Source organism: Phycodurus eques, chromosome 18, assembly GCF_024500275.1.
Source record: "Phycodurus eques isolate BA_2022a chromosome 18, UOR_Pequ_1.1, whole genome shotgun sequence".
Lineage (NCBI taxonomy): Eukaryota > Metazoa > Chordata > Actinopteri > Syngnathiformes > Syngnathidae > Phycodurus > Phycodurus eques.
This window is the reverse complement of record NC_084542.1, coordinates 17,496,039-17,520,420: the sequence shown is the minus strand read 5'-3', so window position 1 is coordinate 17,520,420 and position 24,382 is coordinate 17,496,039. Positions and strand designations below refer to the sequence as shown.

The 24,382-nt window shown below is 42.7% G+C and overlaps 3 protein-coding genes across 14 annotated transcripts in view; 1 reads left to right on the top strand and 2 right to left on the bottom strand.

The window, feature by feature from the left end:
- Positions 1–1,243: 1,243 nt before the first annotated feature.
- On the bottom strand, positions 1,244–3,187 carry ccdc167 (coiled-coil domain containing 167). Its single transcript, XM_061704652.1, has 4 exons — positions 2,974–3,187; positions 2,792–2,886; positions 2,077–2,129; positions 1,244–1,831 (listed from the first exon to the last, which is right to left on the bottom strand). The coding sequence occupies exons 1-4, from the start codon at positions 3,055–3,057 to the stop codon at positions 1,695–1,697; spliced, it is 369 nt and encodes a 122-aa protein (XP_061560636.1). The 5' UTR covers positions 3,058–3,187; the 3' UTR covers positions 1,244–1,694.
- A 501-nt stretch (positions 3,188–3,688) lies between these two features.
- Positions 3,689–14,760, top strand: kif25 (kinesin family member 25). Of its 9 annotated transcripts, none has more exons than XR_009770284.1 (17): positions 3,689–4,017; positions 4,121–4,186; positions 4,644–4,760; positions 4,826–4,970; positions 5,277–5,380; positions 5,698–5,783; positions 5,856–5,895; positions 5,957–6,024; positions 6,107–6,181; positions 6,271–6,405; positions 6,485–6,646; positions 7,413–7,567; positions 7,641–7,874; positions 9,038–9,193; positions 9,927–12,762; positions 13,804–14,127; positions 14,578–14,760. XR_009770284.1 is itself a non-coding variant. In XM_061704007.1 (15 exons), the coding sequence occupies exons 1-15, from the start codon at positions 3,949–3,951 to the stop codon at positions 10,076–10,078; spliced, it is 1,764 nt and encodes a 587-aa protein (XP_061559991.1). In that variant the 5' UTR covers positions 3,689–3,948; the 3' UTR covers positions 10,079–13,767. The 9 variants fall into 9 exon arrangements, 1 of the variants encoding a protein (XP_061559991.1); XR_009770290.1 differs by lacking the exon at positions 14,578–14,760 and having other exon boundaries at positions 9,927–11,733; positions 12,318–12,762; positions 13,804–14,569; XR_009770286.1 differs by lacking the exon at positions 14,578–14,760 and having other exon boundaries at positions 9,927–11,733; positions 11,801–12,762; positions 13,804–14,569.
- Positions 12,951–24,382, bottom strand: part of wasf1 (WASP family member 1) — a 38,253-nt gene continuing 26,821 nt past the window's right edge. For 3 of the 4 annotated variants that reach the window (XM_061704009.1, XM_061704011.1, XM_061704010.1), the window contains exons 6-10: positions 20,868–20,924; positions 19,727–19,890; positions 18,225–18,404; positions 15,742–16,316; positions 12,951–14,119 (exon numbers count right to left, since the gene is read on the bottom strand). In XM_061704009.1, the coding sequence (XP_061559993.1) occupies positions 13,962–14,119; positions 15,742–16,316; positions 18,225–18,404; positions 19,727–19,890; positions 20,868–20,924 (1,134 nt within the window). In that variant the 3' untranslated portion in view covers positions 12,951–13,961. The remainder of the gene's footprint in view (positions 14,120–15,741; positions 16,317–18,224; positions 18,405–19,726; positions 19,891–20,867; positions 20,925–24,382) is intronic. The other variant, XM_061704012.1, reaches the window with a different exon arrangement.

Genomic DNA, 24,382 nt, shown 5'->3' with positions numbered 1-24,382 from the left:
TGGTCTTTTTTTATTTTATTTCCTATACTAAAATACCCAAAAAACATTGTAGATTTCCCTTCTAAAATATTTTTGGGAGGCTACAATTCCTTCCTAAACTACATTTTTATAGCTTTTGTTTTTTTACTCCACAATTTTTGTACCAATAACTCATCATGAATATATTATTAGATTAATTAATCTGATCATCTATTAATTTCTTTGGGGTGAAATTTCCGACACTAAAAACACAAACACACATTGCAGGCTTTCTTTCTGAAATACAAGAGTTTGTACAATACCCTACGAAACACATTTTTGTACAATTCACTACAAAATTACTTTTTTTAAATTTTTATTTGTTTATACAATTCGCAACTATGTTTTGGATAATATTTTACACTAAAATACAAAAAAAACAAAAAAATGTTTGTACAATTTCCTCATAACGACTACATATATATATATATATATATATATATATATATATATATATATATAATGTTGTTTTTTTTAACTAATCTACACAATTTGTACAATTCAACTTGTACAAATTGTGTAGATTCTAATAATTCTACTCTAATAATAGTTTTTTTTTTTTTTAAATCCCCCTTTCTCAGCACCAACTCCGAAAATGCTTATTGGTGGTTTATCCCTGCTTATTGGAGAATTTTGGTGTCCCCCCCCCCCCAATGCAATTGTAATGAGTGTCAATTATGTGCGGATTTTCGCGATTCCCCATCTGGAAACATTGCAGACTTTTCTTCTAAAATACAGAAACTTGTGCAATTTCCTACTGCAGTAATCAATTCCTGTACAATTCCCTACTAAATATATGTTGTACTATTCTCTACTAAACCACAACATTTTTGTATTTCTTTATTTTACTGAACTATGGAATTTTTGTACAATTAAGTGAGGATAAGTGGTACAGAAAATGGATGGATTACATTTTTGTACCATTCCATACTATATAGAATGTTTGACCAGTTAAAATGGAATACCTGCATTAGAAGAGCTCAAAACAATTACAATTAAGTGTTTTTCCCAAACTAGCATGTCCGACAAATAAGCCAAAAATATGATCTGTCTGCTGCGGCACTTATGTCGTGATGCTAGCCAGTAAGCGTTTTTATCTTCCAAGCGTTGATGATTTCAGCTGTCTTTGGAAGCAGTGAGTCACATAATGAAGCCTGCTTTACAGAAAAATACCTTTAATGGGAAACAAAATACAGTCATTTTCTTTCCCCCAAATAATGCACTAACTTAAAATAAACTAGAGGAAAACAATAATCATCTCAAATTCCAGATTGACAAAAGCAGACCATTTATGAGTGAAGCCGGCGTCATCTTTAAAGACAGCATTTGTTAAATATCAGCTGCGGTTGCAATAGTAATTCTCATCATATTAATCAATAATAAATACGATTGGCACAGAATGAATGTGTGCATTGTTCAAGTCACTTTATTGTCCGTTAAATCATACTGTGACATGCAGAGAAGTCAATTATTGCACGTTTGTAGAAAGAATTGGAAAGGCTGCTCTCATTTGACAGTAAGCTCGTGTGATATGATGAAGACGTGACGTAAAAAGTGTCGGATAAAATGCTCAGACGCTGCTTCCATAACAAGCAGGCAGGCGGGAGGCACTTGGTAGTTTGTTTGGTCAGTAATCTTGATGCAGGATGTCCCTGAGATCTACAAGTGTTGAAGCGTCACGATTTTGTCGTCATGATTTGTTCGTGGCCATCGTAGATGAAGATGTAGTAGAAGACGGCGCAGGCGGCCAGCACGGCGGCCGACAGCAACGCGTTCCTCCTGTTCTGCGCTCGCAGCAGCTGCAACTCCTTGTCTGGCGCCGCCGCAGCGCATGCGATACACGACGCAAGTCGTTACAACGGATGGACAGTACAACCCTATAGCCCATCACTTGTACGGAACAAAACCAATTGTGGACAAAATTCAAGACCGATAAAACAAGACAACACCATTTTATACAGCGTAAAACTGGTCCAGTCATGAAAAATACTCACACACACACACAAAAAAAAAAAAAACATTCCTGGGCCAAACAATCAAGACACTTGTGGTACATACCCAAATTGCGCACCCTTTCGTTCATGACTGTCATTTCGTTTTCCAGTTGTTGCCTGGGAAAGGTGACAAAAATACACTTTCAAAAAAAAAAAAAAACAATCTAAAGAAGAAATAAATATTAAAGGTATACGCTAACAGACGAGAGTTCTGACAATTTTGTCTCACTGCGGAGGGATAGGTCATGACCGTTTACAACCGGGTATTTCTGGTGACAACCGGCTAATTGTAGTTCAGCTATTTATTCTTTGAAAATAATAATAAGAAGAAGAAGAACTAGAGCTGCGAGCAGCTGTGAACGGGCCCTCGCGACCCCGTCGACGTCGCAGGTGCTGAGACGGTACAGGCCAAGTTTGAAGTCAATCATGTGAAACCTGTAGGACAAGTTTGCAAAAGTATGACTGACCCCTGAAAATGTGCTCAAACGGTCCCAAACTACATTAAAAATAAAAATAATAATAATAAAACAACCACAATAAGTTGACTTCCTGTTGTGTTTCGGATATGGCTTCTACTGACTCTTTTGCGTCGGGGTGCTCTCAATTTTCGTAGGCTCGGGTGAAACGTCCTGCGGATCGGCCTTCGTTGGAAATTGGGGAACATTTAAGGGGGCTTCAGTTACAACAGGGACCAAGCGGAACAAACAGTGGCAGGGAACTGTCAACCAAAGGCCACCGTAATGTTACAATATTTGACATGATTATCTTTTTCTTGTCACCTCTCCTCCTCGGACAACATCCCCTTCCTGCTCTTGAAGAGGGCCTTTTCCAGGTTGTCATGGCAACGAGTCCGCCGCTCCTCCAAGCGGTCAATCTGCATTTATTCGGATCAGAGTGAAAGAAAGCTTGTTTCGTTTGTCCATTAAATGGCAATTCTACAGGACTGCGACTGTGATGTTACCTCACTGGCCACGCTGGTGTTGTGCCGTCGTTTGTCCTTCACTCTCGCCATTTTTAAACATAAAAACACGCGTGTGGTGAACATTCATCGAAAGTTGAACTAAGCGTGACGAATGCGGAAAAGATTTCTTCTTCGTTGGTCTTTCTATTGTCATAACTCGATCCCGCCATCGGCGTCTTGGTCGCTTGCCGCATACGTCACCGCGTCCGCCATATTGAATGTGTCAGACCTGCCTGTAAACTAACAGCAAACATATGGACAGAACTTCAGAAAGCAACAAGCTACAATGTTAATCTCTGTCTGTCTCTCTCTCTCTTTCTCTCTGTCTCTCACACACAATAATATATTTGGGAAACGCACTAAAAACAATTTATCACGTATTGTGATGATTAGAAATGTTAACTCCCATGCATATTTCAGTAACAGAGTTGCTGTAAACACATGCGAAAATACGTAGCTTGTTTTCGTGCATACCTACTATATACCATAAACAAGAAAAAAAAAACATCTTAATTAAAACATCTTCATTAAAAAAATGTCATTTTTTTTGTGCCGATTATTTTTGTAATACTTGCACTCTGCTGCCATCTTGTGTCGAACGTCTTCCGTTTCTTTCTTCTTTGGTGTTTATTAGCGGTTGGCAAACTATCAATACAGCACATTAGCGACACCTACTGGAGATGGCTTGTCTCGCGCTGCCTCAATATTTCCCAAATCACGCCAAACTATTGTGGTGTATTTTCATGCTAGTTCCAGCGTACAAATGCCATTAATTGTGCTTGTTGAAGCGAGTTTTGTTAAAACGTCGAATAATAGTATTTATAGGCAGGCTTTCGAGACAGGTGAGCAGTTACCAATGGTTCTGCGAAGTTTCTAATCGGATTATAAAACGAGAGAAGTCTTAAGCGTCTGCTAACAGTCACGATAAGGGCTCTCTCAGTAAACTTCTTCTTTTGCCTTTCACATGGCAAAAACATGCCTCTTTTTGTCAACCGTGACCAAATGTTTGCGCATCAGGTGCACCTGCTGGAACACAAACTGAGAGTAAGTCAACTCCATGGTGGGGGAATACTTTTGAGTTTCGTGGCCCGTGTTTTTCCATTGTGTAATAATTACCATAGCTTGATAACCGTCATTGTGTTTTTAGGGGAAAGAGGAGCGAATATTGGAATTGGAGACAGAGAATGCCATTCTTCATATAAGGCTCGCTGAGGTAAGTGGATCTCTTTTAGTGGAGATTCATGTATCATGACACATTTGACACTGTATGTTACACAACTTATTTGTTGATATACATAGCTCCTCATCTATTATACAGAATATATTATCATCTACTACACGGAATAAAGACCCCAGTCCCTGGATTAAAGAATCATTGTCTTGCATTTATTATACAATTAAATGAGGGAAAAGTCATATGTAATATTAAAAAAAATATTATTCAGTTGTGTATATTAATGTATGTATATATATATATATATATATATATATAATTATTATTATTTTTTTTTTAGAGTAGGGCCTATGTTGAGGTCTCGTAGTCATACAAACACACAAAATTTAAACCGTGCAATCATACTGCAGTCAGATTTGAAATAAAAAAAATAATAATGAATGAATTCATGAAATGAATTCATTAGTTGAACGAGCGTGTCATTTTCCCCTTTTAGAATCTGGCGAAACTGCAACAAGAGCAAGACCAGAAAGACACCGAGGCCTCGAATCCTCGACAGGGCGAAAAGAAAATCACCCGCTCAGCCATCGCCCAACTCATTACTGAGGTCCAGGTAAGGGCTCAATAACACACATAAGAGATTTCCTTGCTGTTCTACTTCTTTTGTGTTGGTTTTAGGCCCTAAAGAAGGGTCTAAGTGAGCTTTTTGCCGTCTACGTGAGTTTTGCCACTGAGCTGGAGGAAAAGAGCAAGCAGCTGCAGGAGAATGTGGAGCGACGAAGATGCTCGTCTCTGAAAGGATGCTCCGAAGACACTGCTGAAAGTAAGTCGAGGAATACGTGAACACGCAACAAAGCGAGTTGGTTTAGCTCACCTTATTTTGCTGGCTCCTGATGCTTCAGAAGTGCTTCATTGACCTGCTGTGGAACTTCTCATGTAAAACACAGCGAGGCAACATTTCTGTATCCCCTTCATCAACTAACAATGTCACTGCAAAGTCTTACATGCATCCCATCACACTTTTGACAACAAATGACTTATTTTCTGTTGTCTGTTGTACATGATAAGAATAAGAGTGAACGGGAGATGGCCCCTGAGCCTTGTGTGAGAATGTCTAATCCCCACTCAGGTCTCCAGGCCCGCTTGACGGCTCTCGAGCGCTCCCTGCAGGAGGAGAGGGACAAGTGCGGAGCGGAGAGGCAGAGGCGCAAAGAGCTTCACAACACGCTGGCGGTGAGTCTGTTGCGTCCCCGAACTTCGGGCCGGCGCCGGAAGAAACGCCAGCGGACCTCCGCTTCCGGCGTCTGCGACGTTCCGCACATTAGGTGGAAGTCGGCGATACGGCGAGACAATAGCGTTTCTTTTTTTAAAACGTTTGACCCCTCCTGCGTGCTTTAAACACATTTGGGTGAATTGAAGAGTTGTTCACTCTCTGGCAAACAACTGCTCGTTGTGACGTTCTTGTCGTAAAGGGGGGGGGGGGGGAAAGACAGTGGCGCAGTGGCTTTTATATTTGAAAAACATCGAAACGTTTGTTTCATTTGTTGCAGGAGTTACGAGGGAACATCCGGGTGCACTGCAGGGTGCGTCCTCTTCTACACTTCGACCACGTCCAGTTTTCCACCACTGGCTCGGGGTGCGTCTTTTACCAAAGTCCAAAAAGTCACTTTAAATATGCGCATTAACCGCGGTAATGTCCATTTACAAGGCCTGCACCATCCGAGCGAGTGATCCACGCCGTCAGTGATGTAAGTTTCTGAAATACTTGTGTACCGTCTTCCATGTCTTCACTTATTTCATTTGTTGAAGGACACTGTGAGAGTAAACTGCATGAAGGCAGGAGTGCCAGCACAAAACAAGATGTTTGAATTTGAGAGGTACGCAATGAATCCCTCAGAAGAAAGACGAGTTGTACGCGTTTTTGTCGTCACTAAAATATATCATGCACATTTCGTCCAGGGTTCATGGACCAGAGGACTCCCAGGAAGCTGTGTTTGAGGAAGTCAAGCCTCTCCTTACCTCTTTGCTAGACGGGTCGGTGTCGAACAAAAGTGACCACATAGCGTACATAGATACCGTCATGAAATGATATAAAGATGCACAGAAAACCCCGTTTGCCGCAGCTACAACGTTTGCATCATGGCGTACGGGCAGACGGGAAGCGGAAAGACTCACACCATGATGGGATCCCCCGAGTCAACTGAACCCTCGGGGCCGCAGCAAGGCATCATCGTGAAGGCGGCGGCGGAGATCTTTCGGTAAAACGGCCATTTCAAATGCGTCGCAGCTGCTGTTGGCCCTCGTGAGCTGAAAAGCAGCAATGACTTCGTGATCCAGGCTGATCGCCGAAAAGCCCGCGGCGAGCCGCACGGTGGAGATGTCGGCGATGGAGGTGTACAACAACGACGCCTTGGACCTGCTGGCCAGAGATGTCGGCCAGCGCCGGGAAAACCTGGCTGCGTCCGCCGGTTCCTGTCAGGTTTCCGCCCTCACGCAGGAGTAAGAGCAAACCTCGACTAACCGTATCTTCAGATGACACTTCAGAAATAAATGTCTTGAAAATTAGACACACCACAGTGAAGAATGAGGAAAGAAATCACTACTCATCACTACAGTACCTTCCGCTCTTGAAGGTTAAGGGCGTGTCCGCTGATTGTGCTGAAACCACACCCCGCTCAGCTGCCAAATGTCAATCGAATACCTGTAGTACGACCTTGCTAGTCTTAACTATCTTAACATGACGTGTGCGCATTTATGACTGACAACGAGGCGCTCTAAAATGGCCAAGTGTCTGAAGGGAAGATGGGTTTTCAAGGAGCGGGCATACTGTAACTAGCTAGCTAATTGCACCAGATAACCGCTGACGCAAACGAAGGTCGACTCCAACGTGCGTCAGGTGGCGCCGTGTTAGCCACATCCCCCAACATCCGGAAAACGGAAATGGTGAAAAACAGCGTACCGCTATAGCTCTACAATTCACTACTATGTACAGTTGTTCTCAGTCTTCTTTACACATCTTTTAGCCCGCATAATGTATTGAGAAACACATCTCGGAATTGACTTGACAGGTTCTGTATGTAACAACCAACCCTCTATTTATCGAGCCAGCAGCAAGACAAGATAGCGACGGAATGATTACAGTTTCGCGAACTAGTAGCCTACCTACCGACCGACCGACCTTGTATCTCCCAGTCTCCCTTCCGTCCCACCTACGTACTACTAACCAGCTCTCTGACGGATCACGTTGCCTTTGTGTCGCTCTCAGGCCCGTGCGCGACGCCTGCGAGGTGACGCAGATCATGAGGCGAGTGCTGCGGCTCAGAGCTCACTGCCCCACTCTGGTGCACGCCGACTCCTCGCGCTCCCACCTCGTCGTCACGCTCACCGTTTCCTCCAAGAGCCCCAACGCGCAGGCCCTGGGTGAGACTCGCTCGCGACCCGGCCGACCGCTGAGATTTTCAAAAAGTCATTCGTCCGTCGTTCTTGCCTCAAGGCCGCCGGCCGCACAGCGCCAAGAAGAGCGTGCGGCACGCCGCCCAAAAGGAGTCGTGGAGTCCCAAGTGTCGCCGCGCAAACCCCGCCGCCCGGAGCTCGCCGGAAGACGACTTCGCGAGTCCCGCTTCCTCTCCCTCCCTGTCCCCGTGCCCCTCCCCGAGATCGGGCACCTCGCCGTCGCCGTTCAGGACCAAGCTGCAGCTGGTGGACCTGGCGGGCAGCGAGTGCGTCGGTGAGCAGAGCGTCAACGCCGTGCGGTCAACTTCGCAGGGGCGGCCAAACGTCGCGAGTCAGAAAAATGTTCAGAACTGCATAGAGTTGAAACCCCAAATAAAAAATCGAATGTATTTTAAACTCATCTTTCCACGTTTCCCCTCAAAAAATGAATCGCGTAAAGCTGATTTGACTTGGAAAAGATGCATCATAAGTGCAAGGACAAGCATATCGCCGCTTCGCAACCCATCAAAATACTAATTTGAACCTAATAACTATGTTGTTATATTTTTGACTCAGTAGTACATTGATATTCTTATTGTTTAAATGCATATATCACTAACAATTCTCTATTTTACATTACGTTCGCGGCCAGCCCGGGGTTTTAATGATAAAAGAATTCATTTTCTTGTTTAAATTGTATGTGTTTATATTGTTTCTAATGAATTTAACTTCAGCATTTAATCTATTATTAAATTGTACGAATCCAAAATGTAGAGTGGACCCCGTAAATCTGCGGTTCGCTATTGGCCAATTCACCTATAGGCAGATTTTCTCTTTGAATTTTTTTTTTGTACAATCCCCCCACTTATTTGCATTTCTTATTTTTGTTACCCCATTTCCCCGCTTATACACATTTTTGAAGATTTTTTTTCATCGCAATTATAAGGAGCATCAATTATTTGAGGATTTTTGCTATTCACTGAATATGTATTTGTTGTTTTCCTTTATTTTTTTACTTGAAAAGTTATAATAAATCACTTAACCAATTATTTAATGAGTAATAATAATGATACATTTTAATGACACAATTTTTGTAAAAGGGGCTAAATTAATGTGACAAATATTAGCGGACAGATCACGGAGAAGACAATATTTGCCCCACCTGACTTTTCGGCTCCCTCCATCCTGAGAGGTTAACGAGCCGCCTTTCTCCGTCACGCCGCTGTCCGTCGACGAGCCGCTCCTCCGCTAACGTGACGCCTTTTTTTGGGCACACCAAAATGTGCAGTTCGGTGTGAATAGTTGGGTTTTTCAGCAAATACTTGTTAGTTAGGTTATACAGAAAAAGGAGCAAATAGGCAGAGGTTCTTGTGGTGTTGTAGGAAATTCACATTTTGTCCCCTACTTTTACTGGGTCACTTGCGCGTGTGTGTGTGTGTGTGTGTGTGTGTGTAAAAGACATGACCGGCGTGTCCGGCGGAGCGCTGTGGGAGGTGTCCTGCATCAACCGGAGTCTTTCGGCTCTGTCGGACGTCCTGAGCGCGCTGGCCGAGCAGAGGCCGCACGTCCCGTACAGGAACAGCAAGCTCACTCACCTGCTGCAGGACGCCGTAGGTGAGTGAGTCCTCCCCTCGCCAGTCACACTCGGTCTTTGTGTGTTTGGTTTTTTTGTGGGCGGGTGCGAGGACGTACCTGACTTAATCCGCTTCTTAGTAACATTTTAGAAAGCGGCAATACTATGCAATATAACAAACAGCACACAACTGTGCCACGTTAGAATCAATATTTATACAATAACATGACTAACATAACAAAGGTTAATAAAATACATCCTATTCTTCAGAGCTGATTCTCAAACGCATCGATGTGCACATCGCTACAGATGTGTTTTACTACCAGAAGTTGGCGCTGACAAGTTTTGCGCTGACCAACCAATCAGATGACAAAAAATGCTGATGTCATCAAGGGTCAGCGCTCTGGCCCTGCGAGGAAGAATTTGAAATGTGATTGGTAAAAGAAACAGTCCCATTCTTAATATAGTTTAAGTTACATCGGCCGGTACTACTGATTCGAACAGCGCTGGGCAGATTAGAGTCACATGGCAACATATAGAGGCTGAACTCTGATTGGACTAAAAAAAAAAAAAAAAAATCCAACAGTTCGGCCAAGAGAAATGCTACAAAATGAAGTGCGTGTGAAATGAAAATTTCAATCAACAAATGTTTATGTTTATTTATGTTGTAAATGTCGGTCAGTTTTTTTCTGGTAGCGTTCCGGCCAGCGGAGAAGCCCTTGCTGGCCGTGACCGCTCACCACTTGTTTGAGCAACGGTACATTTGTCCGCCAGGGGGCGACGCCAAGCTGCTGGTGATGTTGTGCGTGTCCCCCACGCGGCGCTTCCTCACCGAGTCCCTGCAGACGCTGGGATTCGGCGCTCGGGCTCGCCAAGTCCAGAGAGATCCCGCAAGGAAGAAGAGCAACACACTCAAAGTTAAGTGAAGAATGACGAAAGGAATTATATCGTCCAACGAGATCTAGCCACCGTGGGTGCGTCTCGTAGATGTGAATGTATGGTGTTGTTCAAGCCAAAGGCGTTGGTTGATTAGTCGCGAATTCAGAGCTCGAAACATGACATTGTATCTAGTGTGCAATTGCTTGTTTTGTAGTAACCGGCAATTACATTGTCAAGCATATTATTAAAGATGCAAAACAAAATGTAGTCGTTCATTTGATTATTATCTCTGCCGGAGAGGTTGTTGTTTGTGTATTTTATTATTTTACTTTGTTCCAATTTTTGGTAACACTCCGAATTCAGAGTTGATAAAACTGATCTTTAAAAAAAAAAAAAAAAGTGCAGCCATCCCACATAACCCCGAAATGTTTAAAAATGTTTTAAGTAAGGAAAATAGGACTCCATAATATTTACTTTACAAAACATATCGTTAATAACAACAGAGTGTAAAGAATCCAGTTGTCATGATGAATTCATTGCTATTCCTTCTGGTATGTGTGACTTAGCCACCGGGGGCAGAATTGTCCATCCATCCATCCATTTTCTGAGCCGCCTCTCCTCACAAAGGTCGCGGGCGTGCTGCAGCCTATCCCAGCTATCATCGGGCAGGAGGCGGGGTACACCCTGAACTGGTCGCCAGCCAATCGCAGAGTACATACAAACAAACAACCATCCGTACACATTCACCATTCACACCTACGGGCAATCTAGAGTCGTCGATCAACCTCGCACGCGTGTTTTCGGGATGCGGGAGGAAACCGGAGTGCCCGGAGAAAAGTGTAAACGCCAGACAGGCGGGGCCGGGGATTGAACCCCGGTCCTCAGAACTGTGATGCAGACGCTCTAACCAGTCGTCTACCGTGCCGCCTGGCAGAATTGTCATTAGACACAAACAAAAAAGACTCTCACAACTACTGTAAGTGACTCAGTAAACAGCAGTAATATTAGTCATTTTTCGCAGAGGATAAAGAATATATGCCTGTGAGTCTGTTTCTATTGTCTATATGTGCTGCTCCACCGTTTGTGTTCAAATGTTTCTTAAATGCTTATAACATTGTTACTATCGATATGTAATATACAATGCATTATTATAATACATATTATAGCAGCTAAATTAAGCCATATAAATGATAGTAATGTTAATGTTGTATAGCTATGAAATTCTATGCTACTTTAAACAAACTAGTTTTATTGCACCGCCTTGTTTATTGCTCGGAGCGCATGATTGTTCTTTCAAACGCACGTTTGTTTTCTTTGTATCTTAATACAGTATAGTGTTGGTATTGTCTTTCTTTCTTTATTTTAAGCAGATGGAGTGTTAGTTGAAAATCGGGTCACTTGGAATTAAAAGTTACAAGCGTCGTGTGCCTCGTGGTTGTCATTAAAGAGACTTTTCAAAACGACTTCAAATGTCGCAGTGAGCCGCGTGCTGCTGTGTAGATAATAGCCAAGAAGACGACTTTGACTATCGGCAGCAGAGCAGCTTTCTTTCTTTTTTTACTTGCAGCTTCTTTTTGAATGACTCTTAAGAGCAGGCAGGTGGAATATTCCAGAAGATGCCAGCAGCAAACCACCCCCCCCCCCCCTCGCCCACTCCTGTTGGACGGCTTCCCAGCATGAAGAGAAGCACTCGCTGGCTTTGGTAATGACATTGTTTTTAATCTGCTCTCACAAACAAACAAAAACATTTTCTTTTTATTTTTAATAAGCTCTTCTACCAAATTCATCAAGAGCATGGGGGACATGCGTGACATCAGTCAATCTCATAAGAAGTGTGATGATATCCATGCACCTCAGTACCGTGAAGGGAAGTCGACTGTAAGTCAAGTAATCATACAAGACGAAGAACAGATTTTACGCTGCAAAGTGAACCATTTTTCTTGTGAAGAAACTCGCCTCCATTGCAAAGTTTGGGGTGAGGACACACCCTTTGTGTTTCCAAGTTATACTCCAAAATGATGAACTTATTTTTTACTTAACTTAAAAAGTTTGTTTCGACCTCTTCCCGTTCTTTAGGAATCAGCAGTAGAACATACCTGTAGGTTAGTTTCACTCAAAACAGCGGTTTCTGACCAAAAAGTGGAGAAAAGGAGCTTTTTGTGAAAAGCAACATGTCAAGCAGATATTCTGATGTAACAGAGTTTTATTAATTCAAGCAAACTAACAGTTACATAAGTTACACGATATTGATCTTGTCTTTTTTTTTTTCTGTCTCTTCCAAACCAGGCTTTCCCTCCTTCTTTCCCTTCCTCCCCCAAACACAGAAATAGCAAATCCATACAAGCGCAGGCAAGTAAGTAGTAACGGCACAATACATTCATCAACTCAACAACACGTTTGGACAATAAGGCAAGTCGAAGAAAGAAAGAACTAACGGACGGACAGGAACCATGGCTGACGTTTTCTTTTTTCTGTCTTTTGAGTGACACAAAATGTCTTCTGCAGATTGCTGCTGCAGAAGCAAACGAGGGAAGGCCTCGTTACACAGTAAAGGGGGATCTGTGTGTGTAAGCTGCCTTCATTGGTGTTGTAACTGGTGCGGCTGCACTCATAAACTCTGCACACTTGATATGAACAGGGACATCCAGTCATGACAAGCCTCCATACTTGTTGAGATAAAAGATGGACTCGGGAACCCCCCGCTCCTTCTTTGGGGTACCAGAAGTTAAAGGTCAGTGGGTGAATGCACACCACAACAACACACAAATTGTTCCCAGGCGAAGACAAACCCTGCAGATAGACCAAAGAAAATGTGCGAAATGCAACATGCCTTCATGTGTTGCTCTTCGAGTTTCTTTTTTTATATTAAACCAGGGGTGGGGAACATTTTGAAATCTTTTTGGACCTTTTTTCTCAACGTTCCTCTGAGGTGTCATCTTGAAAATAATTTGTTTGGTCTTATTGGAATCGTCACATATTTATTCTGCTGAGGAATGAATTGCCTGTTTTCTGGTGGAAAATGTCTGAACTTCTCACTCCTGGAAAGAAAAAAAAAATCTGCCCGATGCCAGTTTCACCGATCAACACAAAATTGGGTGGACATGTCCATCACAACAGGATGCACAAAAAAAGTCTCAAGGACCCAAACCCCAAACTGAACAGGAAGTCCGTCATTTCTGGCAAATCCCTGTAAAGTGGAAAGAAATATGTATTCTAAATTTGACACACCACAGAAAAAAGTGTTGTTGACAACCCTGCCAAATTTGAATAGTTTAAAAAAAAAAATTTAAAATTGAGAATCATGAAATAAATCGAGCCATTCTCGACGCTCTCCAACACTGTGGGCGTGTCCAGTGGACTCAATTGTCAATCAGTTGTCCACGCCCTGACAACGAGGCGCTCTAAAGGGGCCATGCAACGCAAAGCCCTGGTCCATGATGGCTGTCAAGATGAACTTCAAAAAAATAAAATAAGCACGCTGCTCAGTAGACCCCTTCCAGAGAGTTAGAAAATATTATCATCTGCCAACATTGCGTCTCAGTGACGAAGTCTAACACGCATCGGCAGTCGGCCTTTTTTTGTTGTTTTGAGAATTGCATCAAAAGCTGGATAAAATGCTCCAGCCTAACCCAGCTTAAACGGTCCACGGCCCTACGATAGGTTGCCCGCCCCTGTTTTAAAAATGTCAGGAAAGAGACAAAAAGCATGTGGTTCTTAAAAAAAAAAAAAAAAAAAAAAAAAATGCATCACACAATTGTGTGTGGTAGTGCAGAAACAGAACAGAACGACATCTTGGACCACTAGAAAGACGACAACGAGGGACACGAAGAAGATTGGAGGCTCTCCTTCCGAAACGACGACAAGACAAAAGGAAAGAAAAGTGAGCGGGACGACAAAGAAGTGTCTGCTGGCTGCTTTCTATTCCTTCCGTCACTCCATCCAGTCGCCTTCGTCGAACTCGGACTCGTCCTCCGAATCCGAGTACTCGACGGCGATGCGGCGGGACAGAATGGTGGCCACGTCGTTACCCACGTGCTCGTGTTTGGCCTCCTGCTCTCGCTGCTCCTCCACCTTGCGTAGCTGGATGCCTGATGAGGTTTGAAAAAAGTCCAAAGTCAACTCCGCTATGGATTAGTTTCTATTTCTCAAAGTGACAGTTATCATATACAGTCATCCCTCACCGTGTCGCGGTTCACTTTTTGGAGTCTCGCGCATTTTTACATCGTACATAACTCATATTATTTGCTGATTGCGCCGTAATCATTTTTCCACACGGACTAACGTTACCGCAGACTCATGTAGCAATAAGCACGAGACGGGAGGAAAGAGTGCGTAGAAGACAGAATGTCCAAAGTTTGGCATTATTTCACATGTAAAAAAAAAAAAGATAAGAGTGTGTCTGCTTCATTGAACTAACACTAACAAAACAAAGAAGCACATTCATAGACGAGCCGCACGGTCACAACTGACGCAGAGTCACTGAACACGCGACTGGCTAACGGTTAGCCAGTTAACGGCCAGCCAACTCTCCGCTCCTTCGCCACAGCTGCCCCTCACGTTGTCCAGCTGCCTTGTGTCAACCGTCGAGACCTTCAAGTTCCTGGGAATTACAATCTCTCAGGACCTGAAGTGGGCGAACAACATCAACTCCGTCCTCAAAAAGGCCCAGCGGAGGATGTACTTCCTGCGGCTTCTGAGAAAGCACGGCCTGCCACCGGAGCCGCTGAGACAGTTCTACACAGCGGTCATCGAATCGGTCCTGTGTTCTTCCATCACAGTCTGGTTTGGTGCTGCTACAAAAAAGGACAAACTCCGACTGCGACGGACAATCAAAACTGCTGAAAGGATTGTCGGTACCCCCCTACCCACCATTGAGGACTTGCACGCTGCCAGAACTAAGACAAGGGCGTGCAAAATCCTCTCGGACCGTCTGCACCCCGGTCACCAGCTCTTCCAGCTCCTTCCCTCAGGTAGGCGCTACCGATCAACGCAAACTAGAACTAGTAGACATTCCAACAGCTTCTTCCCTCTTGCGATCAACTTCTTAAACACCTAACCTACAATTCCATTACAACAAGCTGGCAATTTTTTGACTTGAGTTCGTTGTCACATTTCTGTGGGGCCAATTATGTATTACTCGTGCACTCACTGTAGTTGTCTCGCCATGCTGCACTATTTGCATATACCGGCCACTCGTGCCAGAGTAGCATCTGCTCCATTTGCCCACCGATTGAGGAGTATCTGTAACATTTGCACAACCGACATTGTCCCAGATGATCGCACTACTCGTCACTTTAAACCGCATACACTCCTTGAAGTCTCGGTGCCCTTTGCACAATGGTCATTGCACCGGACGATTGCAATATTAGTCGTTCGAACTGCTCTAAGTGCTAGAGGACTCTGCATCTTTTTGCACAATTGTTTTTTGTCAATGTCTTTATGTCCCCAAAGTGTTCTGTAAATTGACTGTTTGTCGTACTAGAGCGGCTCCAACTACCGGAGACAAATTCCTTGTGTGTTTTGGACATACTCGGCAAATAAAGATGATTCTGATTCTGATTCATTCGCTAACTCCCACGTCACAGAGTAGACCATACCAATACCAGCACCTCACGTGCATGGTTTGTGTTGGTATTCCACATTCATCTTTAAAATATACATGCATAATAAAATAAAGAGATGGTCACTCCTTGTGGAATTTGCGACATACCCTTTCGGATGGCCTCCAACAGGACACTGCGGGCGTCGCTGATGGGCGGCAGATTGGCAGGATGGTGCCTCTTGATTCCCAAATCGTGCACGTTGGCGTGGGGAGGCGCGGTGGCCAGGGTCCCCGCCGGAGGGAAGGTCGACACGGGCGCCGGTCCCGACGGACAGGGCGAGGAGCCCCGCGCTCCGGGGAGCGGCAGAGGAGGGGGCACCGGCGGAGGAGGCAGGCCGGCGCCGTCCGGCTGGGCCGAGAAGCTCGCGTGGGGGCCCTTGTCCGGGATCTGCTGGAGGCGGGCCGGGGAGGAAGGGTGGAGGGGCGGCGCCACCGGCGGAGGAGCCGGGTGGAGCACCCCCGGGGCGATCTGGAGAGGGGCCGGGGGAGGGGGGATCGCCGGGGGTCGCTGATGCATCGGTAGCGGGGGAACGGGAGGCGGAGGCGTGCCGCGTAAGCCGGAGGACGGGAGAGGCGGAGGCGGAGGAGGAAGAGGGGGCGGCGGAGGAGGATGAGTGCTGGAGTTTAGGCCTGCCGTCCGCGCTGGAGACTGAGGTCTGCTGTCGGAAAAGCCGGAACTGGAACTGCAGGCAGGAAGAGAACGGCAGAGTAGATTCATCAGTGTCACGTTACCCCTTTGTACATTTGGGTGGAAATATACACGATTCCAAAATTCCAACAGATCTGACGATTGTGCCGGATCCTAGTCCATAGAAGAAACCAGTCAATACCGGGATACCGGTCACGGGGTATGTATCGGACCGGACCGGACCCGACCCAACCAGAACAGAACATTCCAAGGTAGATCACAGTACACACAGTATATCGTGATGAATATACACGATATCATAGTCAACCAAATCATGCCATATTTCATGGTTTACCATACATATCGTATATCATACCAAATGTATATTGGGTCATATTATACCATGCCATATACTATATCCAAAAATATATCGCTTACCCAATCATACAATATTATACCATACATCAAACCAAACTATATCATATATGTTTTTCATTATTCTTTATTTATCCAGAAATTGTCCCACTGACATACAATATCTCTTCTTCAAGGGAGCGCTGACAAAATACATTATAATAATGTCATACCAGACCAAAGCATATCATAACATACCATATAATATCCTAACACGTCCGACACTATATCATATTATACCAAAGCATATCAACAGACAGAAGTGACCAGTGATTGAAAAGTACGAGGAGAACAATGAAGTGCAACCTTTGGAAATCAAAACAAACGGGGGACAAGAAGAAGAAAGAAAGAAATCAATGAGGATCCTTCTGATGTGTCAGCTGCAAACTTAATCACTCCCCCTGATGTCTCCCCCTCTTCAACCATGTGGCCTTTGTTGCAAAGGTCTGCAGCAGAAAAAAAACAGCCCCTAACAACACTTTATTGATCCTTTTTTCCCCTCATCTTGGATCTACAGAACTCCCCAACTGTCCATCCACTACACAATCAATTCTGCGCCTCTGGATTGGCCGGTCAGTACTCCTTTGAATGGACGCGTTCTTAAAATCTGCTGCCAGAGAGATTAGACCACAAACAACTAGAAATGCAGGGTGATTGACACGTTGCTTTGTGAATAAAAGACTAAACTCAAATTAAAATGGAGCTGGGAAAAAAGTTGATTTCTCATCTTCATTCAGGCGACCGATTTCTTCTCCAATCATCCTTGTTCACTTTAGTTTATTTTCATAATCGTATGGCTTTTTTTTTTTTTTCTTTTTTCAAAAAATACTTACTCAAAAACAATCAAAACAAAAGTAAAGGTGTATTTTGAGGTTTTTTAAAGTTGAACTTTTTTTAATGAAGAAATGTTTTTCCCAAGACAAAAAGTTAAAATTTTATGAGGAATGAAGCTACATTTTTTTTCATGCATGCAGCAAACGGTTCTGCTCCACTTTCATTCACTTTCCTGTGTAAACGATGATTTTATTTTTGTATTGTAATATTTTTTTCCTCAAAATACATCCCTTTCATAAAAAAATTATTTTCATGGAAAATATGCCTTTAATCACATATTTTTATTTTTCCCCCCATTCATTTTCTTTTTATTAAGAACATTTGTATTTTAAAAAAGTCATTTTTACGTTTAAAAATGTATTTTTTCCAAGAAATCTATTTTAGTTATAATTGAAGGCAGATATTTTCTTTTTAAGTCAATTCTTTCCCCAAGAGCTACGCTTAATAATATTCAGCCTTTTCCCTGTCAAAACAAAAAAGTTCAACTTTATTTTATTTCAAGAAAAAAGATCATGTTTAAAAATTTAAGATTTCTTTTTCCCCCCCCAAGAGTCAAAATTATGACTTAGTTCTCCTACAACTCTCGCCTTTTAGCTTGAGAAAAAAAATACAATTTATGGCTGAAGTCCTTTGGGTGTGGTGGCCCTAATATTCCTTTGAACGATAACGTGTCAGCACTGTAAAATGCGATTCCTGTTAAAACGTCCGCTCCCACCTGATCACCGAGGGCGGCTTGATCTCCCCCAGCAGGTGCACGGCGGGCGGAGGCGGCGGCGGGTCGTTGGGCCGCGAGTACATTCTGTCGCCGCTGCGGCTCAGCAGCTCGTTCATCTGGCTGTAGGGCAGCGCCGCCAGCGAGAAGGGCCCGTCCAAGTGCTCCGTGTACAGCTGAGCCCTGGCGAGGCGAGACCACCGTGCCGATAAGGAGCATGAACCCGCATTAAGTAAGCAATCATCTATGCTGGACCAGCAATTTTCATATAATATTCCTCATTAATCCCCTTCCCTGGCAGCATTTGGAGCCTTGATAGGCCATTAAGAAAATCTGAACTGTGAGGAAGCATCCGGAATGTCCTTAGCAGACACTTCATTAGGTACAAATGCACACTCTAATGAGATTTGTGTATATATATATATATATATATATATATATATATATAATATATCATAAATAATAATAATCATTTACAAGAGAAAATTGGGTGCTACCATACCAACAGGGCTACCATACCTGGAAATATGTGTTTTGACTGTACTCTATATATCAAACAATTTTTCATAATAGAACAAGCCTATATATAGTTGAATTTTATTGTGAATTATTTTATTATTGTACTTTTTTTTTTTTTTTTAAAACAACACAGAGGTGTCAAGTCTTTTTTTCGAAATTCGAGCCGCTGTTCGGCCGATTTTGTGCTTTGACTTGCGAGCCAAAGTTTGCGACACGTCGTATTGTGGCAATGAACTCAACTCACTTCACAACACGCAGCTGTTTGGAGTAGTGAATAAATCTTCATAGAAAAGGCTTCAAGCTGTTAAAGCTGTTTGCCATCAAATTAAACACAAAACAAAGAGAATTACACGTGTATTTCAAACAACTACATACCTTTGCCTTTATGTCCGCTAACTTGATGCTAACACATAATACAACGGGCTAACAAAATGCATCTATGTCTACGTTATAACGCTTTAAGCGATGGATACTTGAACACAAACAGTGCAGCAACACACGTAACCAGACAGCAATACTTGGGGGCATATTTTCTTTATCTTCTGCCAAAAAGGACTAATATTACTTTAGTTTACTGAGTCACTTAGAGTAGTTGTGAATCTATTATTTGTTTGTGTCTGCATGACTGTAGTATACTGCCACCCGGTGGACAAGTTGCGCACACCAGAAGAAGCTGCAATGAATTCGTCATGATGCACAAACTGTTTAATGATTTACATTTTGTTTGTTTTTACTATCCTGCTTTTATAAAGTACAATATTATAGAGTATAGACTATTGTCCTTCCTTTTTTGATGGCATTTCCATTCATTTCAATTGGGAAATTGAAATGAATCGTCTTTTGAGTAACCAACATAGTTGCGGAATGAATTAAACTCATATCTCAAGGCACCACTTTAGACATAATACATGCAGTACATCATATTTTCAATGGGTATACTGCATTGTATTTTCCTCTACGTAATTTATAAGTACTTATCAACATACCTGTTGTCAGGGTAACCGGCGGAGCCGTTGGCTTCTCGGCGTTTTTCGTCGGTCCTGTCCTGCGCCAATTCGGCGCCCAGTGCCAACTTCTGCCACTCCTTCCTGCGGTCGTGGGGCGCCCGCGGCGCCTTGTCGGCCTCCGCCGGCCGATCTATCCCCTTTAGCTTTGCATTACGGGAGGTCAAGGAAGAGAGGTGAACAGGTTAGTGTTGCTTTTGCGTTTGAGTTCAAACAAACAACAACAAGTTGAGTTTTGACTTTCCTGTTACCGCACGCTCATGTGAGGATTGCACCGTAAGCCCACTCAAGCAAACACGGCTTAGCAAGAGATGCTTCTTTGGTGTTGGTTAGTTAGCATCCTAAATTAGCTCGTATCCACAACTCACAGATTCTCAACAAAAACACTAAAGGTTCTTCCTCGACTAACAGTATCTATCCTATTATTTACCGTTACTATTAGCGAGTAATATTTTCTTCCCCTCTATTCACAGGGGATAGGGACCGAGCAGTTTTTTTTTCCACAAGACACACATCATATTGTTTATAGAAAAAAAGTGATTATGACAATTGTTGCATTTTATTTTATTATTATTATTATTATTTAAAGTTTTTGTAGTCTTTTTTTTAGTTTTAAACTCCTGTTTCAGGTGGATTAAGTATCTTTTTGTCATACTTTTTGCTTCAATTGAATGGACATTGTGCTGCTCTTTCTGGTTAGCGATTCTTGACCACCTGGGGGCAGTATAATACAGACATGGATATACATCACAACTCCTTACTTGTAATATTAATCATTCTTTGCAGAGGATAAAGAATGTATGCCTGTATTGTTATATTATCTGTCTAATATTTGTTACTTTAAGGTTATAACACCACCACATCGATGATACATGGTACTCGTTAGCCCGTCTATGGTGTTTCCCATCATGTGTTAGCATTAGCATTAGGTTAGTGGTCTTAAAGGCTAAGCTCTGTGGTTGTTTTTAAATACACGAGTCAGTTTCTGATTATCATAGAGCGCTCCTGGCCTCACACATGTCAGCATGCCTTACATTTAAGCATACAGAAGCTGCTGTATCACAAATAAAAACACACAAATAGCAACAACAAAAAACACACAATCACTTTTTTTGTCACATACCTGCCCGGGAAGGTCTAAGTACCTATAGACCTGATCATACATGCGGGGTTCCTGCGACTATAAGAAACAATGGGAAAAAAAAATACTAGAGGAGAAGCATCGGGGAGGGGAGAGTTCAGAGCAGAGCAAACAAATAAAAAATAATAATCAACAACACTGCACTCATCAACAACAACTACGGCGACGAGAGGCATACAACGGTGTGGGTGGCAAAGGTGAGCGGGACCACAAAAGGCAAAAGAGGGAAAAAGTGCTGTTAGACAGAAACGCTCACAGCGAGAGCGAGGCCGCAATAATGCACACGCAGTAGAGGAAGAGAGAGAGAGAGACACACACACACGCGTGGTAACAATAGAGCTTAGCTGTGGTAAAACTAAAAAGACAGATCATTCTAGAATTAAGCATAACGCAAAATAGGATTCAAATGAGAAAAAAAAGTGCAATTTAATGAAATAAAAAAGAGACAGTCCACATGCAAATATAAAATTGAAAAAATTAGCTACTATGCTAAAATGTCGCTTTGAAACTCCCAGTTAAAAATACTAGCTGGTCAGCTAATTTGAGTTAGCTGCCATGCTATTCAATTATTTGTTTATTTCAAACTCAGGCTTCATAAAAAGTGGCATTAAAATTGCCTTTATGTTATTCTAAGATAATACCCGGTGCACTAATTTACGTGAGTTGCTATGCTAATATGTGGCATTGAAACTCCCATTAACTTATGCTAAAAATGCTCGTTGTTGAGCTAATCTGCATTAGGTCAACGTGCTTTTATTGTCAATTCTTCAAGATGCGTAACACATACAGAGGATTGAAATTACGGAACTCATAGCCACTATGCTATGCAGGCAATTTGTTTATTTCAAACTCAATATGCTAAAAATGGTAGCTGGTTGGTTAATTTACGAGAGTTGCTATCCTAAAATGTGTCATTGCAACTTCCGTTAACTTATGCTAAAAATGCTAGCTGTTTGGCTAATTTGCATTAGCCCTTATGCTATTCGAGCCATTTGTTTATTTCAAACTCAATATGCTAAAAATGCTAGCTAGTGGGCTAATTTGCCTTAGCCACTACGTTAGTCAAGCCATTTGTTTATTTCAAACCCAAGGTTCATATTGGATGTACATGTGAAATTCAGAAAAGAAATAAAATGTTGCATTTAAACTCCCATTAACTTGTTCTAAAACCTTGAGACAAAAGTGTTGCCGTTGGGGTAAGTTTAAAATTTTGCTTTGAGACTTCTCTTTGACTTATGCCAAAACTGCTCTCAAACGTAGCCAGTGGGCTCACTTCCATTAGCCGCTATGCTATAGTGTTGCCTTGAAACTGTTAGCCAAAAAAAATATGAAGGATAGGGAAAATCACTTCTTTGTAGCTACATCTCATCAAAAACTGATCTATGAGCTAAATTTGCTAGTACATAATAGGTTTTGTATATTTTAGTTCATGCGGTTGGTAGTTTGTTCTCGGGGCAAATCATCAAGATACTCGATGAGATTAGCATAATAGTAATACCATTTGATTTCCATTACGCACATCTATACTGTAAAGACGAATTAAGAAGAATTAAATCCAAGTTAGTAAGGCAGAAATAAAGTCTGAAATGGAACAAATGTAGGCGACAAACCTGCCGAGCTACATTTGACATAATATCCCGATATAATCCATACGCATTCAGATGATCAGCAGCTGTTGCGTGTAGTAATGAAATACGGACTGTGTCAAACACCACATGGACACGCATCTGTTCAATTAAGAGTCACTTTAAATGGCGAGAAGCTAACGCTAACTGCAAATGGGGAAATAAAGCGTGGGGGGTGCGCAGTGTGTTTGTACGCGACATTATCTGAGTTTGTCTTGCATCCGAATGTGCTGATGCTTACGCTAAGGGTCCATTTGTTTGTGTCTCGTGTCACATTAATGTGATCTGCAGGTGTATATTTGTGTGTGTGTGTGTGTGTGTGTGTGTGTAGGTTTTTGTGTGTTTCGTGTGACAGAGTCAGCAGAAGTGCGGCGAAGCGAATGGCTAAATAAAGACCCCCACGGCTCTTGGGCCACAGAGCGTTTGACGCTAACAAAAAACTAATGCTTTGCTGTTGTACACACACCGCGTTTGCTTATATAGTGGCAAGGGGCAGTTTTTTTTAATTACTCAACTCCAGAGAGTGCCAGGCATCTTTTGGGGGTGGGGATGGCGAGAAGGGTCGTTTGGTGCAAATGCAGGCTTACAATAATATTGAATATCATTATATATTTTCTACTTTTTTTTCAGCAAATGTGAGTGAAAACCAAAGAGAAGGGTAAATAAGACTGCTCCAACGCAGCATGCAGTTGAAATGCGGATTTGTATTCAGAACACTTTGCACATGTGCATGATGTATACTGTATATACGTATGACTTTAAAGGACATAAAGTTAAACTGGAGTTAGTAACGGGCTACGACGCTCACGAAGGAGTGCGGACTGGAATTTAGTGGGCTGCAGGCTTCAGTGGGTGGAATATCGGATGCCCTGGCGAGGGGGCACGGGGGTGGGGGAGAGCAGCTTACCTCGAGGGGGTAAGGAGGAGGAAGGGTTTCAGAGAGAACGCTTATAAGGCCCTCAGGACACACAAGATAAGGCATTTCCAGCTGCGCACATTCAGACAGCGTTAGATGGGAATGCAGAAAGGACAAAGTGGACAAGCAAAGATGGATGAAGGAAGACACTGCATGGGAATTCTTTACACATAGCAGAAATTATGGCAACCGACAAATAATATCCCAAGCTCAATTTGGACATCCTGACAAGTAAAGATGTCTTTTAGCTTATTTTCCAGTGGTTGCTCTGACCGGCTGGGCAAATATCATCCAGCTAATCCGTGGAGGCTAACAGAAGCTAATGAGATTAGTACACTGCAGGTTTCTCTTTTACACTCGCTGCTCCTGCTCCACTTGTGCTGCTCAGCGTGTGCACTGCAGTGTGGGAACGGACCAACATTGCCTTCTTTATCGCCCCAAAGATTTGCCCATCAATAAAATATAAATTGACTCTCATCTTATATGCGTAAAATGATCACAATCTATTTTTGGAAGCTGGTAGACCTAGAGTTAGTTTGATTTTTGAAAACAGTGAACAGCTGCATATTCGTGGTTAGGAATACACATGAATAGATTTGTTTCTGTCTATCTATCTATATATATAGTGGGTACGGAAAGTTTTCAGACCCCCCTAAATTTTTCACTCTTTGTTATATTGCAGCCATTTTTTCCTCAATGTACACACAGCACCCCATATTGACCGAAAAAAAGCGTAATTGTTAAAAATGTTGATTTATTAAAAAAGAAAAACAGAAATATCACACAGCCATATTTAACTCAGGTGCTGTCCATTTCTTCTGATCATCGTTAAGATGGTTGTCTACACTGGGCCGAAGGTCCACCTTAAAAAAAGACAATGACCCTAAGCACACAGCTCTAAAATACCGAAGGAGTGGCTTCAGAACAACTCCGTGACCGTTTTTGAATGGCCAGAC